Consider the following 14,874-nt stretch of genomic DNA (forward strand, 5'->3'; position numbering starts at 1 on the left):
CTGTGTTCTCCCTGCCAACCATTACAGAATGCATTTGTCTGGGCCTCTGGGGACCAGAGAGGTGATCTGAGCTAAGTCCTGCAGCGCAGCTGCTGGCTGTCTCATGTGATGGGACAGTGTCCTTCACCCCTCTACGTTCACTTTTGTCCCTTGTGCAATAGTGAATGGAGGTGAACTAAGGCAAGGCAGTACAGCAGCAGCTCTAGCACCATGGATGAGTCCTCCTTCCAGAAAAGCCCAAGCTTGTGGGTGAAGGAAAGATAGCAGTGGAGCAGGGGAGTGAGAGGTAGAGATGATTTCTGAGAGGAAGTCTGTTTAAGAAGTGGGCCTAAGGATGCAAGAAATGAAAAGTGAAGTCTTTTGTGCATTTACAGGGTGTGGGCTTTCTGATGCTTTGGCTAGGTGACCAGGGTTGTCTCTTAAGTAATGACAAAGTGTATGAGAAAAAAATAAAACTGGGTACAGAGTTGTGAGCAGAGGTTAGGCTGGGTGGGACTAGGGTTGGCTTTATTACTGTAGCTTCATGGATGCTTTGGGTGGGAATAAGAAAAGTAATTATTGAACTTGAGATATGCCTTGGGCAGATCAGAGGCTGCAGAGCATGTTAAAGAGAACCAAATGTGTTTGCAACCTTACTGTTGACTGTCAAAACAGAGTTCCAATGTAGCTTTGATATTTAGGTGTATGCATTTATATGAGCACACCACTACTTGCCTAAGTTTGGAAAAGCAGATTTTTTCTAGCTCAAGCTGAATTCATATCCTGCACCATTATACTGAGATGGAACAACTTTCTTGACTATCTTATACTGATCATGTGGATGTAGAAGTCTGATTTAAAGATGTTTCTTCTTCCCCTTACATCTTACAACTAGTGCAAGGAATTGTTTTACTACCCATGCCATATCACAGAAATCTGTAGACTGTTCATACATCCTGCAAAACAATCTGTAATATCTCCATACTATACTTAGAACAAAGTTTAATAAAATTAATTTAACAGACAGTGCTCTGAATATGATACCTATTTCTGTAGGCAGATTTCATATTTATTGATTATATGTTTTTTCTGTTCTGGGGCAATAGGGATGCATGATACTCAAATTGCTGACTTAGTAGCACTTTGTATATTATTGGTAGTAGAAGAGAATGTCATTTATTTTAGAAATGTTGAAACAAATGCTATTACTTTATTTCAGGACTATCAAACCTGGTTAGATTTAAGGGAACTGGAATGTAAAATGGAGGAACGTTACATTACCCATGAAAGTGATGACTCCCGATGGGTACAGTATTCAGGAGAACATGGATTGCAGTATCCAGCACACCTTATCAGTCCAAGTGCTAACCATAATGAAAACACCAAGCTAGAAGAAACAGAAATGAAAGCCCTCAGTGAGCGTGTCAGCATCCTTTAAGTTTCATCCCTTATAATCTGTCAAAACACTGTGGAATTAATAAATACATACGGTCAGGTTTAACGTTTGCCTTGCAGAACTGCCATTATTTTCTGTCAGATGGGAACAAAGCTGTTATGCTGTTACACTGTTGATGCATCTGAGTTGCCAAGACAAATCAACAGAAACATTTTTGTGTGACCAACTGTGTTGTATTTACAAAAGTTCCCAGAAACACTAAACTTGTTATTGTGAATGATTCATGTTGTATTTAATGTATTAAAACCTGTCTCCACGGTGCCTTTGCAAACTAGTGTTTTTCTTACTTGAGCCTCAATTTGGTAAGAGAGAACTTTCCCATGAAGATCTTTTTTTTTTTTTTTTGTGCATCTTTAGTATTGTAATTGTAAGCAAACTCTTGAAGAGTAGATTATTACTGCTGTTCTGTGAACAACTTCTACTATTTGGATAAGAAATATATAGTGTGATAAAAATTTAAAAAAATAACAAATTGCATAGCACTGTACAGTTTAAAATCAGATAACTTGTGTGTATGTATTTGTGTGTTTGTGTATATAGATAGACACACACACACGGTACAACCTTCTCTTAAGCCTAAATGCCTTAGTAATGTAAACTGCAGTATATGCCAGTTGTATTTCCCTTTTTCTTAAAATATTCAAATATTCTTCTCTAATATGAATATTCTCTAATATGTACATTCAGAAGCTAAATAACATGTTGACTTTGTGTATGTTTTCAATAAAAGTCTTGTTAAAATAGGTTCACTGGAGTAATCTTCCTGTTTAAAATATCCCTGGAATGGCATCAGAATTAGGTGGGGTAAGTTATATTCATAAAATCATAGAATGGTTTGGTTTGTAAGGGACCTCAAAGCTCATCTAACTCGCCACCCCTACCGCCTGTCATGAGTAGGAACACCTCCCACCAGACCAGGTTGCCCAAAGCCCCATCCAGCCTGGCCTTGAACGCCTCCAGGGATGGGGCATCCACAGCTTCTCTGGGCAAGCTGCTCCAGTGCCTCACCACCCTCATAGTGAAGAATTTCTTCCTTATATCTAATCTAAGCCTACACTCTTTTAGTTTAAACCTACTACTCCTCCTAGCCTACACTCCCTGACAAAGAGTCCCTCCCCAGCTTTCCTGTAAGCCTCCTTTAGGTACTGGAAGGCTGCTGTAAGGTCTCTCCAGTCTTCTCTCTTAGCTGAACAAACCCAACTCCCTCAGCCTGTCTTCATAGGAGGGGTGCTCCAGTCCTCTAGGTCATCCTTGTGGCCCTCCTCTGGACTCGTTTTAGTATGTCCGTGTCCTTCTTGTGCTGGGGGCCCCAGAGCTGAACGCAGTACTCCAGATGGGGTCACACAGGAGCAGAGGGGGAGAATCACCTCCCTCGACCTGCTGGCCACACTTCTTTTGATGCAGCCCAGGATATGGTTGGCTTTCTATGCTGCAAGCACACATTGCTGGCTCATGTTGAGCTTCTCATCATCCAACACCTCCAGGTTCTTCTCCTCTGGGCTGCTTTCAATAAAGTTCATCATTAAGAAACCCGTCCGGAGATAGGTAAGAAAATGCTGCCAGCTAACCTGTGTACCTGTAAAACACTTTCTAAAGAATCTGCTTGAAATGGTTTTATAATATGAATTCAGTCAGTTTTGAAACATACCTGGGTGGGGGTTGGGGAGGGAAGGGGGACAGGTGAGGACATTGATTTTTTATCAGTGAAATTTATGCAGATTTAGTTTTTAGAAGAATGTACTGCTTCTGCTTTTCCACTGGGTTCTGTTGAACTGACAGTGTACTACGGATCTCTCCTGCCCTCCTTCCTCTGATAACTGATTTCAATTTCTAACAGTTATGTATAGTCTTCTAACTGTAACCCATTTAGCCTTAACTTTGAAAAGAGATTCAGGATGTACTTTGAAACATATGCCAGAGTAACAGCGATGAGCTGAAAATTACTCTGCTACTGGCTATCTTTGGGAAACAAACGAACAAATATCACCATCACCAAAACACAGCAGGAAGAAAAAAAAAACAGAAAAAAAAAACCAGTTAATATACAGGTATTGAAGAGAGAGGCTAAAAACAGAAGGAAAATATGCATGGGATGTGAGGCAGAAGTGTACAAAGAGCTAACAACTACATCCCCTGAACCTCTACTAATCAAATCCTCATTTTATATTACAGTTGTGAGCTTTTCATCAATGGATAAATCCATTCTTTCCTCCCAGAAGAGCTTTCTGCAGAAGTTTATGCCAGATACATAACATGACTAAAGCCAGCAGATTTTTTCTTAAGTATTTTGGGCCTCAGCTGGACAGACAGTATGTACTGTAGAAGAAATGAAGAAAAATCACCTTAACTCAAACCAGAAAAAAATATATTTAACAAATTGAAATTAATGTGAAAAATGGCTTATAAATCTCTTCTCCTGCTCCAATTTTTTGCCCTAATCCTGCTGCTAGAAAAGAAAGATAACAAATCAAGTTCATAAATCCCTGACCACTTCAACGGGACCCTCAAGGAAGCTCTCTGCTAACACTAGCCCTGTAATATTTTCTGAAACAATTCTGGTTGGGCAGAGCTCAAATGTGTTGAACTTTCTGCCATACTGCAATGTCTACATTTTCATTCACAATTTTCCTAAAAGGCTAAATTTTTAGTGTCCATAGAGGAAATTTCTCAGGTGCTATCTGGGACTATTTATTTATTTATTTATTTATTTTTCTCTCTGTGACAATACAGGAAAAGCACAATACCATCTCACATGAACCATACAAATTGGCAGCGACTCCTTAAGCAGCTACCACAAGACTAACTAATTCAAATCCTACTTCTCAAGACTAATTGCTTATATGTTTTTCATTGTTTCTTATCTTTTCCTTTCCAGCAACTAGTCTTACCCTATTAGGACATCCATTTTCCATTTTACTGAAGAGGAAGGAAAAGCAAAACAAAGAAAGTTAGAGCTTTTCTTTACAGGCCCAGCTGTTCTACAGATCTTGTCTAAAATTCACTTAAGTACCCTTTTTCGTCAAGAGTAAAAATTTCAACAATGGAAAATCAATATTGGTGCAGGCCTTCCAATGCAGATTGGTATTCTTAGCCAGTTTAATCACCCTTCTGCAATTCCATCATTTTCTTTTGAGATACTTTTAGTAATTTCTGGATTTCCAACATTATCCAGTTGGCACTATTGACCAGCAGTGTACTTATGAGTTTTGCAGAAGATTGTGAAAGTCCACCTTACTGTTTATGCCTTGGCCATGCAACTGGTAAGGGTTAGAGTCCTGGTTTTGTGTAAATGTTGTATTGCTGTCCATACAAGCACTCTGGAAAGTTCAAGAGGAGGGTCTGTTCTCTTATGGGAACATCTAGACAAAGTGGCAGGAGACTGACAGAACTATATCCAGATGCAACTGTGCTTTTAGGATAGAAGTGTTTTGTAAAAGCTCATAATTATTATGGAGGGCACTCATCAGTCTGGCCAATGCCATTTCTGTATTTCACCATGCCGTAAGACAAATATGATGATAAAGGACACCCAACGACTTATGAGTGGGCATGTTTTGGGTTCTATTTCAGTCAGTCTTCAGTGTAATTATGTGTACTGACTAAACATATGTAGCTGATTCACCTCAGTGCATAACAACAAATGTAAAAAAAAAAAAAAAAGTAATTATCCAGGAAATGACCATCAGTGTCCTAGTCAGAATCAGCATAACCTGTTTGAATTAAACCAATGTAAAGACCCTGATTTTGAAACACTGTGCACCACTGGCCAGTGTGGGTTTTGGTTTTTTGTTTGTTTGTTTTTCATTCAGACTCAAGTCAACTGTAAAACAAACATAAAAATATACTCAGGTTGATTACCAATTTTCTGTCAGTAAAAGACAGAATGTGTGTATATATTTGTGTGTGTATATTTAAAAGCAAGTCCGCCTAGAGGTACAGTGGTGGATTCATGATTTTATAATAATTACATAATGTCTACATACTCTTCCTTAATAATTCCAGGAGTCAGGCCATGTTAACTAACTTTTCTAAAAGGAAATTGAGGAAAATTATCAGAATCTTACAGACTTTGTTCAGATGCTGATACCATGACAGTTCAGAAGGAATTATCACAAAGTGATTTAATTTTGTAGCCTCATTCTTCTGTGTTAAACAGTAACAAAGATTTAGATTTCTGCTTTCATGTTGATCAATTCTGGTGAGTCAGGATTTTATTAGTGGCTTATTTTTATATACTGTTAGCGCACCAACCCTTGAGCAAAGGTAATCTTGAACAACACAGTTAAATTCTCAAAAATATCAAATAGTATACCAACACTCTTGAGTATTGACACTAGACAGGAGATTAAAACAGAAGGATTGCCAATGGCATCTCTAAGAAGTTGTGTGACAAAAGTAGAAACAGTACCACTTCTCATGAAGAAAGCACATTGAGTACTTAAACTATACCCCATCACCTTCTGACTTCTGCCATAAAAATGCCTAGCATGCACAAGAGTTTGCTAAGTACAAGCCTAAGCTGATAAAAGTATACTTAATCTCACAGAGCATTTATGATAAACTGTTCACCAATAGAGCTGAGCAAGAGTACAAATAAATTACTACTCTAAGACACATTCTGGCTACCCCCTAAATATGATTTCAAAGGAACTCTTGTTTTATTACTATAGGCATATCATACTTTTTTCTTTTTTTTTTCCCTTTCCTCTTTCTTCCTCACTTTTATGGTACTTATTGTGCAAATATTTATTGCTTCTTAAAAAAAGAATCTGCCATTAGCCAATTTAATAAATTAAAATTTTCCCTGCTGTTGTTCAAAAATGTTATACTCTGAAATTTGAACTGTTTGCAGTTCAGCCAGACAGATGAATTCACTGATTCCTAGCTCAAAGCCTAAACGGAAACTTGCTCTTCCAGATACATCAGCATCAAAGTGTACTGAAGCAAATCTGGGATTGTGTTGTACTACAAGATTTTCCTCTGCTCGTCTCTCACAGGGAAAAGGAATGGTAGGCTGGTCTGCAGTCATGTTTTCATGGCCTTTAGATTTTCCATTAGTCTGACAATTCCTACTCATGCATCACAGAAGCAAAAGTCAACAATGGTTATGCTGTACATGAAGTTATGCAATCAACCTGAGGACTGATTGATGGTGTTTCAACTTTTCTGCTGTGCCACTGCATATCATAAGCATATCAAGCACGTGTACGCATCATCATACATGTGTAGATGGTTTTATTGTGTCTAAGCTTAGCTGTGGAGCACAGCAAAGTATCCAACGTGTACTTGGTAGCTAGAACTTCTGTTTTATGGTAAATTACTATTTTCACTTCTACAATCTTTATTCATTCAGATTCCCTCTTTATCCCATGCCTTGTCCAGACAGTTTAACTAGCTCAGCAAATAAGGTGAGCAAAAAGTACACACTTAAGCAACTACTACAGTTCAACTATCAAGCAGCTACTCAGTTACTTTAAGAGTGAATTAGTAGGCACCATATACCCCCATATAATATTTCAGCCCACAAAACATACAGAGAACAATCAGACTTTTGTAACTATGAATTACTGTGCAGTATTATTGAGATAGGTCTACCAAAATATTGACATCCTGGATAATCTCTGCCTAACACAGATAAACAAGAACTCTTCCCCTGGAGCTATTCAGCACCCCCAGACTTGCTCATCTCACTTTCCCAGATACACATTTTATTTTTATTTTATTTTTTCCCCATAAGGATAAATTATTATTTATTTTTGTAACTTATTCTAGGCAGCTACATACTGCACTGGCCACCTTCTGCCACATGACCATACCTGTGGCACCTGAACTGAAGCTCTCAAGTTCCTTGGTTTACTGTGCATGTGCTGTATAGGAAAGAGCTCAATCAAATCAATTATAAACTAGAGGAACTATCTTGTAAGATCAGGTTCTTTTTAGTGACAGCAAATTTGGTACCCCAATGGGATGTTTATCCAGGAGTTTTACCTTGTTTTTGCTCAGCTTATTCCTAACAACTGGAGCAAGTGAATGCTGCAAACCAGGCACATGTGCGTCTGCTGTGTGAACTGATATTTGTATTTTCTCCTTCCTAAATTTTTGCTTAGCTTAGGTGAAGAACAGGGAGCACATATATAAGAATTTTAAACTATTTTGCTACCTTACCAGGCACATCTACAAACATGGACATCAGCTGTTCGCAAATAGGAATATAAGAAAAATCTACTTACACTTCAGACTGAAAAGTTGCTATTTTGAAAGGTCCCATTAAATGAGATGTTTTCCTTGGGAATCCATACTCTATGGTCCTACACCCAAGGGTGTCTAGCTCTACTGCGAGCCTGGAAGGCCTGAGGCCCCATCCTGCAAATGTCTGCAAGGCAGAGTGCCAACCAGGGGAGCTACAAGGAAAACAGGCATGATGAAAATGTGCCTTTAAGGCAAATACCAAAATCTGCAAGCATGTGAATGCTGCCAAAGATTGACAAAAAATTGGCAGATTCTGATGCAGTATTTCTATTCCAGAAAAACTATTTTCCAATATGAATTTATGATACATTACCAAATATAACTTAAATAGTTTTAACCAATATAACTCTCAAAATGAATAGTGACTTATCAGTGATGACCCCTTACACTTTTAATGGGAACTGATTTTTCAGAAACTCCCAATAACTACCCTTTGAAAAGCAAGTATTTCAGTTTGGTTCCACTGTTGACTTAGGCATAAAAAAGCATGAGTTAATTTTGAGGCAGTTAGATCACTAAATTTAATAAGTGGAAAGTATACTGACATATTCTTAAGAAAAAATAAAAATTGACTTAAGGGACCTGGCTCACATTTACCAAGTAAACAGCTGCAGCCATTTAAGATGTTTGTGTCTTAGCCTCCAGCTGTTTGTTACTGGACTTAGAGTAAAAACAGAATGCTTCAACTTTCTTATTTCACACACAAAAGCACCTGAGCATTATTTTTGTTTTAGAGTTTAACCTAATTTGCCTGATTGTGAGTTAGAGCTGTGATGCTCCATTCTACTGACTCTGCCATAGGGAGACAACTGGAAAAGGGGCATGATGGAGAGTGAGGGCAGCAATGTACAAAACAACTGTAGATGGATGTGCCAGAAATCATCTGTCAGAGTCTTTAATTGCATTTCTCGAAAGTGTATCAGAAGCTTGCAAGCCTGAGTCTTTGGGGATTTCTAGGTGTCTCGGGCTTCCTGATTTTTTCTTTAATACAATGTAAAGGTGAGTTAGTGAGTAACTAATGTCTGCTGAGGGTTTTGGCCCTGACACTTTTGATAAGGGCATTGTACCTCTACATGTGTTCACTACACAGATGATCACAGATGATCACTACAGGTGTTATGAATGTGATCTTAATAAAAACAATAATTAAAGTGAAGCTAAAACCCTATGCTCATGTAAAATGTATCATATATCCACAGGCTTTATACTGTAATCAGTCAAAAGGATGTACAGAAACATGTACACTGAAGTATATTCATGGCATAAAGTTGTGAAAGGTCAGAGCTGGCATTCAGCTCATGGTCCCAGACCAGAAAAGCTGTAACAGGCAAAATGAGACCTACTAGTAGAAACACTATGACTGCAATCTCTCAAAAGGAAATAAGGAGCTTTTAATGAGGAGTACTCTTTATGCTCCTGGGATGAGCTCAACATTACCTTAATCCTAATGAGAAGGTTTGTACACCAAAAATCCATCCAGGAAATCAGCCAGTTCAAGATTAACTGCTGTGAGCCTGGTAATGCCTTTTTTTTGTGTGTGCGTGCGTGTCCCCACTGTGGCCTGAAACAAGCTTCTTTACCCCCCAAAATGCATATGTATGTGCATGCATACCCATGGATGGAAAGTTGGAAGAGTTGCTATTAAACAAGGAAAGCATCATCAGAAAGTATTGTATATTTAAACTTGAAATATCCCTTCTCTTTCAAGAACTTGGTAAAACAGCAAGGAAAAATTTCAGACTGTTGATTTTCAAGGTCACAACATTTCAGGAAATTCAAAGAGGAAGTTGTAGGATTAGGATGAATAATCAATGCTTAGAAACTGGAAAGAGCACAAAGCAAAACTGCTAGAAATTCAGAACTCTGCTTCCCTTTTTACAATTACTGAGATGTATAATACATTTACCTGTTTTAAAAATTTATGAATATTAGCCTATCTGTGAGTGGTTAGGCAAATTCCACTCTTCATGCTTCACAGCTGGAGTTAAACGTTTAAACACATAGACTAGCATGCCCTAAACAAGTTCACATTAGGAAAAAAAAAATCAGCCTAAAACGCAGCCTCAGAATAAGACTACCTTCACAGTCAGACATTACCCCAATTTATATCTTAGTTTTCTTATGGACTTATATCTTGGTTTTCTTACGGAACTAAAGAGACTTGGAAAATACAACATTCAAAAACATGCAGGAATGTACATTAATCTCAGTCAACCCCTCATTACATTTCTATATTTAACTCCATTTGTAGATGGCAAAATGACAAAGAAAGTAAATGAATGACTTGGGAGCAGTAATCTGGAACTCAAAGTCAAGAAGAGGTGGGCATGCTCAGTGATGTTTTCTCACCCTTGCAGGTCAACTTGGATGTGCCCAAAGAACATGCATCCTTAGATGAGGTGTTCTGTGGGAGGCACAGGCTATACTATGTGCATGAAGTGGGGATTAGAATCCATGTACAAAGAAGTCTTTTTATAAACTCTATCTATTAGACATTCAAAGAACTTGTAAACATACTGACTGCAGCCACAGCCATCTCAGAGATCAAAGTGTCCACATGCTAAATGCACAACACTTGAAGGCCTCCTAACAAGCATACAATATCCATGAGTTTTGGACCACATTCAGTACAAATCTACTAGCACATTGCTAAAAAATTACTATCACAAAGTAGGATATAATTTCATAGTATGTTAGATTAAACTGCACCTGTGTATTGCCTAACCCCATGCAAAATGCGGAGCTGCTCTCAATGAATATTGAGAAACCATCTTGCAGCCCAGTGTAATAAGGATATACACACAAATAGACTAGCATGTCACTGATGGCTCATACCACTTAAAACCTTAGGAATACTATGTGAAAAAAATCATGATTGCATAACATAATATACTCTTTGATCAAGGGGTTAGAGGAGTTAGTGACTGTACTAGGACTGACATTTCTTCTTCTTTACCAGCCTTGTAGCTATGCTGACCTTGACTGCCCCTGGAAGCACCTTGTGGATGAAGTTCCAGTGCCTGGTGCAAGGGGATGCTTCCTGTCCTCCGTTTGCCCTGCCACAGCCCCTTGCAACCACCCAGTTCCTTTTGCATCTCACGGACTTCCACCATTTCCTTTTGGACAGAAGGAGAGGACAGCCTACCAATCCTTCCACTGTGATAGCAGAGAGCCTATGAAGATAATCCCTCTTTGGCTCTGGAGAACAACACAACAGAGTGGGAAGGTTGGGTAAGGCAGAGGGTACAGAACTAGTATCACAAATACCACAGTATTTTTCATGCTTAATATTTCTGCTATCACTGATATTTAAAATCATGGACCAAATGTACCAAGTCCACTTTGTATAGTCTTAAATGTGACAGAATTATTAATTTCCATGTCATTTATTACTCTAATCCTCTCTCAATATTTCTTCTCCCTTATTGGCTAAGTTGTAGCTTTTTACCAATAAAATTATATCAGCACAGCTTCTAGAACAGACATACTTACATGGGCACAAAAGCCTGTTACAGCTATGGACGTGAAATCCCTACTCATACAGAAGGAGTTATAAAAGTATGACTAGATGCAGAAAATAATATCAGTTTAACTAAATCCATATAAGTAGCACAACTTCACTGTTCAAACAAAGCCTTAGCCTTCCTTTTCATATTGCTTTGCCAAGTAGCTGTCATCATTTTATGATGTGGACAATTGTGTGTTGGCCTGAAACCACCAAACAATCTCATCTGAGCCAAGCGAGTAACTATTACCATCCTAGATTAAACTCAAACCAGTGATCAAAGACAAAAATGTCAGGGTATTGCCAATTTTCTGAGCCATCCAGTAACCAGACCTTGTGTTGTCTGATTTGCATGATAACTGTGAAATAAGGGACTGTGTGATTTTCCTCCATTCCCCATCTCTTTTCATACTTTTTTTTTTTTTTGGTAAAAGATACTTATTAACGAGTTCATACTTCAGCGCAGACTTCATTCTGTATGTCATTTTAATCATAGAATATATATATATATTTATTCAGTAAGGAATCACCCTCAGCGAAAACTGGCAATGCCGACAACCTGCCGGGCAGCCCGGCGCCGTGCAGATGCCGGTACTGTCGCAGCCCTTGCAGGCTGAGCTGGCGTACCTTGCCACCTACCGGCCGGCAGGGATGCTGCACGCCTGAGATGGATACCGAGGCCTCAGGCTTTTCTCCAAATTAATCACTAATCACTCCAGTTTTGCAAAGCCGTAGGAATACACGGAGTATGTAACGCGCCAGTCTTCAATGACATTTTTCATATGAAAATACGATAATTTGTGGTAAGATTCATGCTAAGTCTCTTCCAGTCTGATTTCAGAATGTTTCACAGTTTTCACTGCCACTGCTAATTACCATGTGTTTTAAAACAATAAGGTTCCCCTCTGCCTTCAATTTTGATAACAAAGCAATAACATCTTTTTAAATATAGAAGCAGATGCCCAACAGCTAGGAATCAATATAGCACTTCTGGTAGCTCCTTGTCAGCAGAGTTTACAGAGCAGTGCTTACAGAACAACGCTTCCAGACAAATTTTGAAATAATGCTGCACAGAATACTGTTTGGAAGAGCGCTGAATGCCCCAAGAACATTAGTCATCAAGACAATAGTAAAACATATAACTCAAGTACATTCACTGAAATGATTAGCCCTTTAATTGACAATTAACATATCATGCAAAGAGTCTCTATGAAGTAGAAACGTTAGCTTGCACAAAAACCTTTGAAAATTTGAATATAAATAAGATCCTGAAATATTTCTTTAGAAAGCTTGGTCAAAGAGAAAATATTCTCACACAAGTAAAAATGAATCTCGTTTACTTATATCCACAGAAGTCAAATGCAATGTTATTAAGTGACTTCTCTGAAAGCTAGCAGAAGCAGCACAGGGAAAAGCAAGTTAAAAAGCACAACTGAACTGTCATGAAATACACTTGAGTACACCAAAAAAAAAAAAAAAAAGAAAAAGTAGGACATAAAACCACCTGAAAATTAATGTGAGCTGATTCTTGCTCTTAGGTTTCTTTCTGCTTACTTCTAGATAGTCCTCCTGTTCTGTCACACTGCTCTCTTGGTTTCAAGCTGTTTAGTATCTGGCCTCATATATTCTGAAAACTTTGAAGGTTTGCTTTATTATTCACCATTGTGATGGCAATCGCTTCCTAATTCTGTGTTTCTCAAGTCCATCTTCAGCACACAAAAAAATGGATACCCAACTCTACTGAATAATTCAGTGTGTAGCTCATGTATATCCACCATACAATTTGCCAAGCAAATATTCTATTTCCAGTAGATGTGCAGGTCAATCTGTGTAACTTCACCTCCTTGCAAGTATAGCTCGTTGTTTTAGTTTGAATTTTGTATAATTACAAAAGATTTTCCATTTCTGTGGAAATTTGTTTTTCTTTGTTGGCTTCTGACGAGGTAGCTGGTGTTGTAGCCCTCACATTCTTACTACATGTAGTAATATTTTCCTTGCTACTGTTTCAGTTTGTCTGCACATCCAGAATCATATGTGAACCGAAATAATCTCTTCCCCTAGAATATCTTCTTACACGATTCCTGTATGAGCTCTACCCAAACTGGCCATGGTAGGGCTCCTTTATGTATTTATTTAACAAAACCTATTTCCAACACAGCCTTTCTGCTACAAGCTCTTGAAACATGTGATGGCAAAACAGCTGCACTGGCTGAAGTGGTCAGCACTTCTAACTAACTGGATTAGTTTTGTATCTCCTTCTTCTTGTTAGCTGGGAAGACTGAGAAAATATTACATGGCAACAGGATGAGCATGGAAAAGGATGGACATAGGTTGCAAATGAAAATACAAGACCACTTTCAGCTAGCCAAAGAGACACATGTGGGAATGTATAGAGATGTACAGCTGATTAAACTTTAGGATATTATAACATTGTTCAAGTGCAGAGTAAAATAAGTTTTGTGTTGGTTCCCAAGGCTAGTAATGTGAACAAAAACAAACACTGCATCAAAATGGAATCCACAGCAACAAAATCGATAGCAGGAACAGTACATGTCCATCCCTGCTTGTAAATGAAGTATACAGTATATATACTATATACTATATAGATATACTTTGCAAACTATTTTATTGGTATTTACAGAAGTTTTATAAAGGACAATCTGCTATCACTCCTGTTATAAATCCTCTCTGTTTATAAAACAAACAAACAAACAAACAAAAAAAAGAAAAAACATTGAGATATATCTCAGTTAAGTGATTTATTCACAGTAGCAACAACGTCTGTGCAGAAGCAGAACTAGAGCTCCAGAAAATTTTGCCACAAGAGAGGCCTAATACCAAGCTACTATCTTTTTGTATCAGTGAAAGAAATTGTTAGATAAGTTCAGGAAAACATTTTTCCTCTGCGTAATTACAGGTAATTGGGCCAATTACTTGGATATTTTACTTGTTCTACTGCAATGTCTTAGTATTTCCAAATTCAACAGCACTTTATTTCTCAGATCTTCTGAAAAGTGAGCCCTTGCAGGGTTCTGACCATGGCATTCAGACATCAGTTGTCCCATTCCAAATCTGAAGACAGATTTCTTTTTGACTTAACCACACCATCCATCTCTTCCAGTGCACAGCTCCTTTTTCATTTGTCAGACATTCATGAACCCACCCTCAATTCACCTATGCTTTTTCCCTAAATTTGCTGATTTAGGATCTGTGCTGCTATGCAGATCCATCACTGTCTATGAGTGTCATCTACCCTTACCCAGTTTTGTATTGTTTGATATTTATGACAGCCAGAAGCGAAAACAATTTGAGCGGGAAAAGATGTAAACTTTTCAAAAAGCACTGGGTCTGTATGCTGCAATTTCTAAAATTCATCACTGTTTAATAAGAGCTTGTTTCTTATTTGAAAATGCCTTATTTACTACTAAAAACTAGCAGACAAAGCAATCTAAATTATTTTGTTACCTCTCTTCAGTGCTATGGTATTAAAATGAAAAGTACAAATATTTAGCAATTTTGCAGGGGCAAAGATTAGCTTGGCAAATTGCTACCAGGAGATGGCACCATTAACAAAATAATTTGAGTGCCACATACAAGTTCCTCTCAACCATCTGTACGTCTGAATGCTTTGACAATTCCAGGTGTTACCTGAACCCGATCCTGCAAATCATTTACTCAGGCAGCC

General features: G+C 38.1%; 1 protein-coding gene across 6 annotated transcripts in view; it reads left to right on the top strand.

The window, feature by feature from the left end:
- PRKD1 (protein kinase D1) overlaps positions 1-2,179 on the top strand; it is a 131,567-nt gene extending 129,388 nt beyond the window's left edge. For all 6 annotated transcript variants that reach the window (XM_083837127.1, XM_083837126.1, XM_083837128.1 and 3 more), the window contains one exon: positions 1,199-2,179. In XM_083837127.1, the coding sequence (XP_083693253.1) occupies positions 1,199-1,417 (219 nt within the window). In that variant the 3' untranslated portion in view covers positions 1,418-2,179. The remainder of the gene's footprint in view (positions 1-1,198) is intronic.
- The last annotated feature ends 12,695 nt before the right edge of the window (positions 2,180-14,874 follow it).

Source organism: Anser anser, assembly GCF_964211835.1.
Source record: "Anser anser genome assembly, chromosome: 5".
NCBI lineage: Eukaryota > Metazoa > Chordata > Aves > Anseriformes > Anatidae > Anser > Anser anser.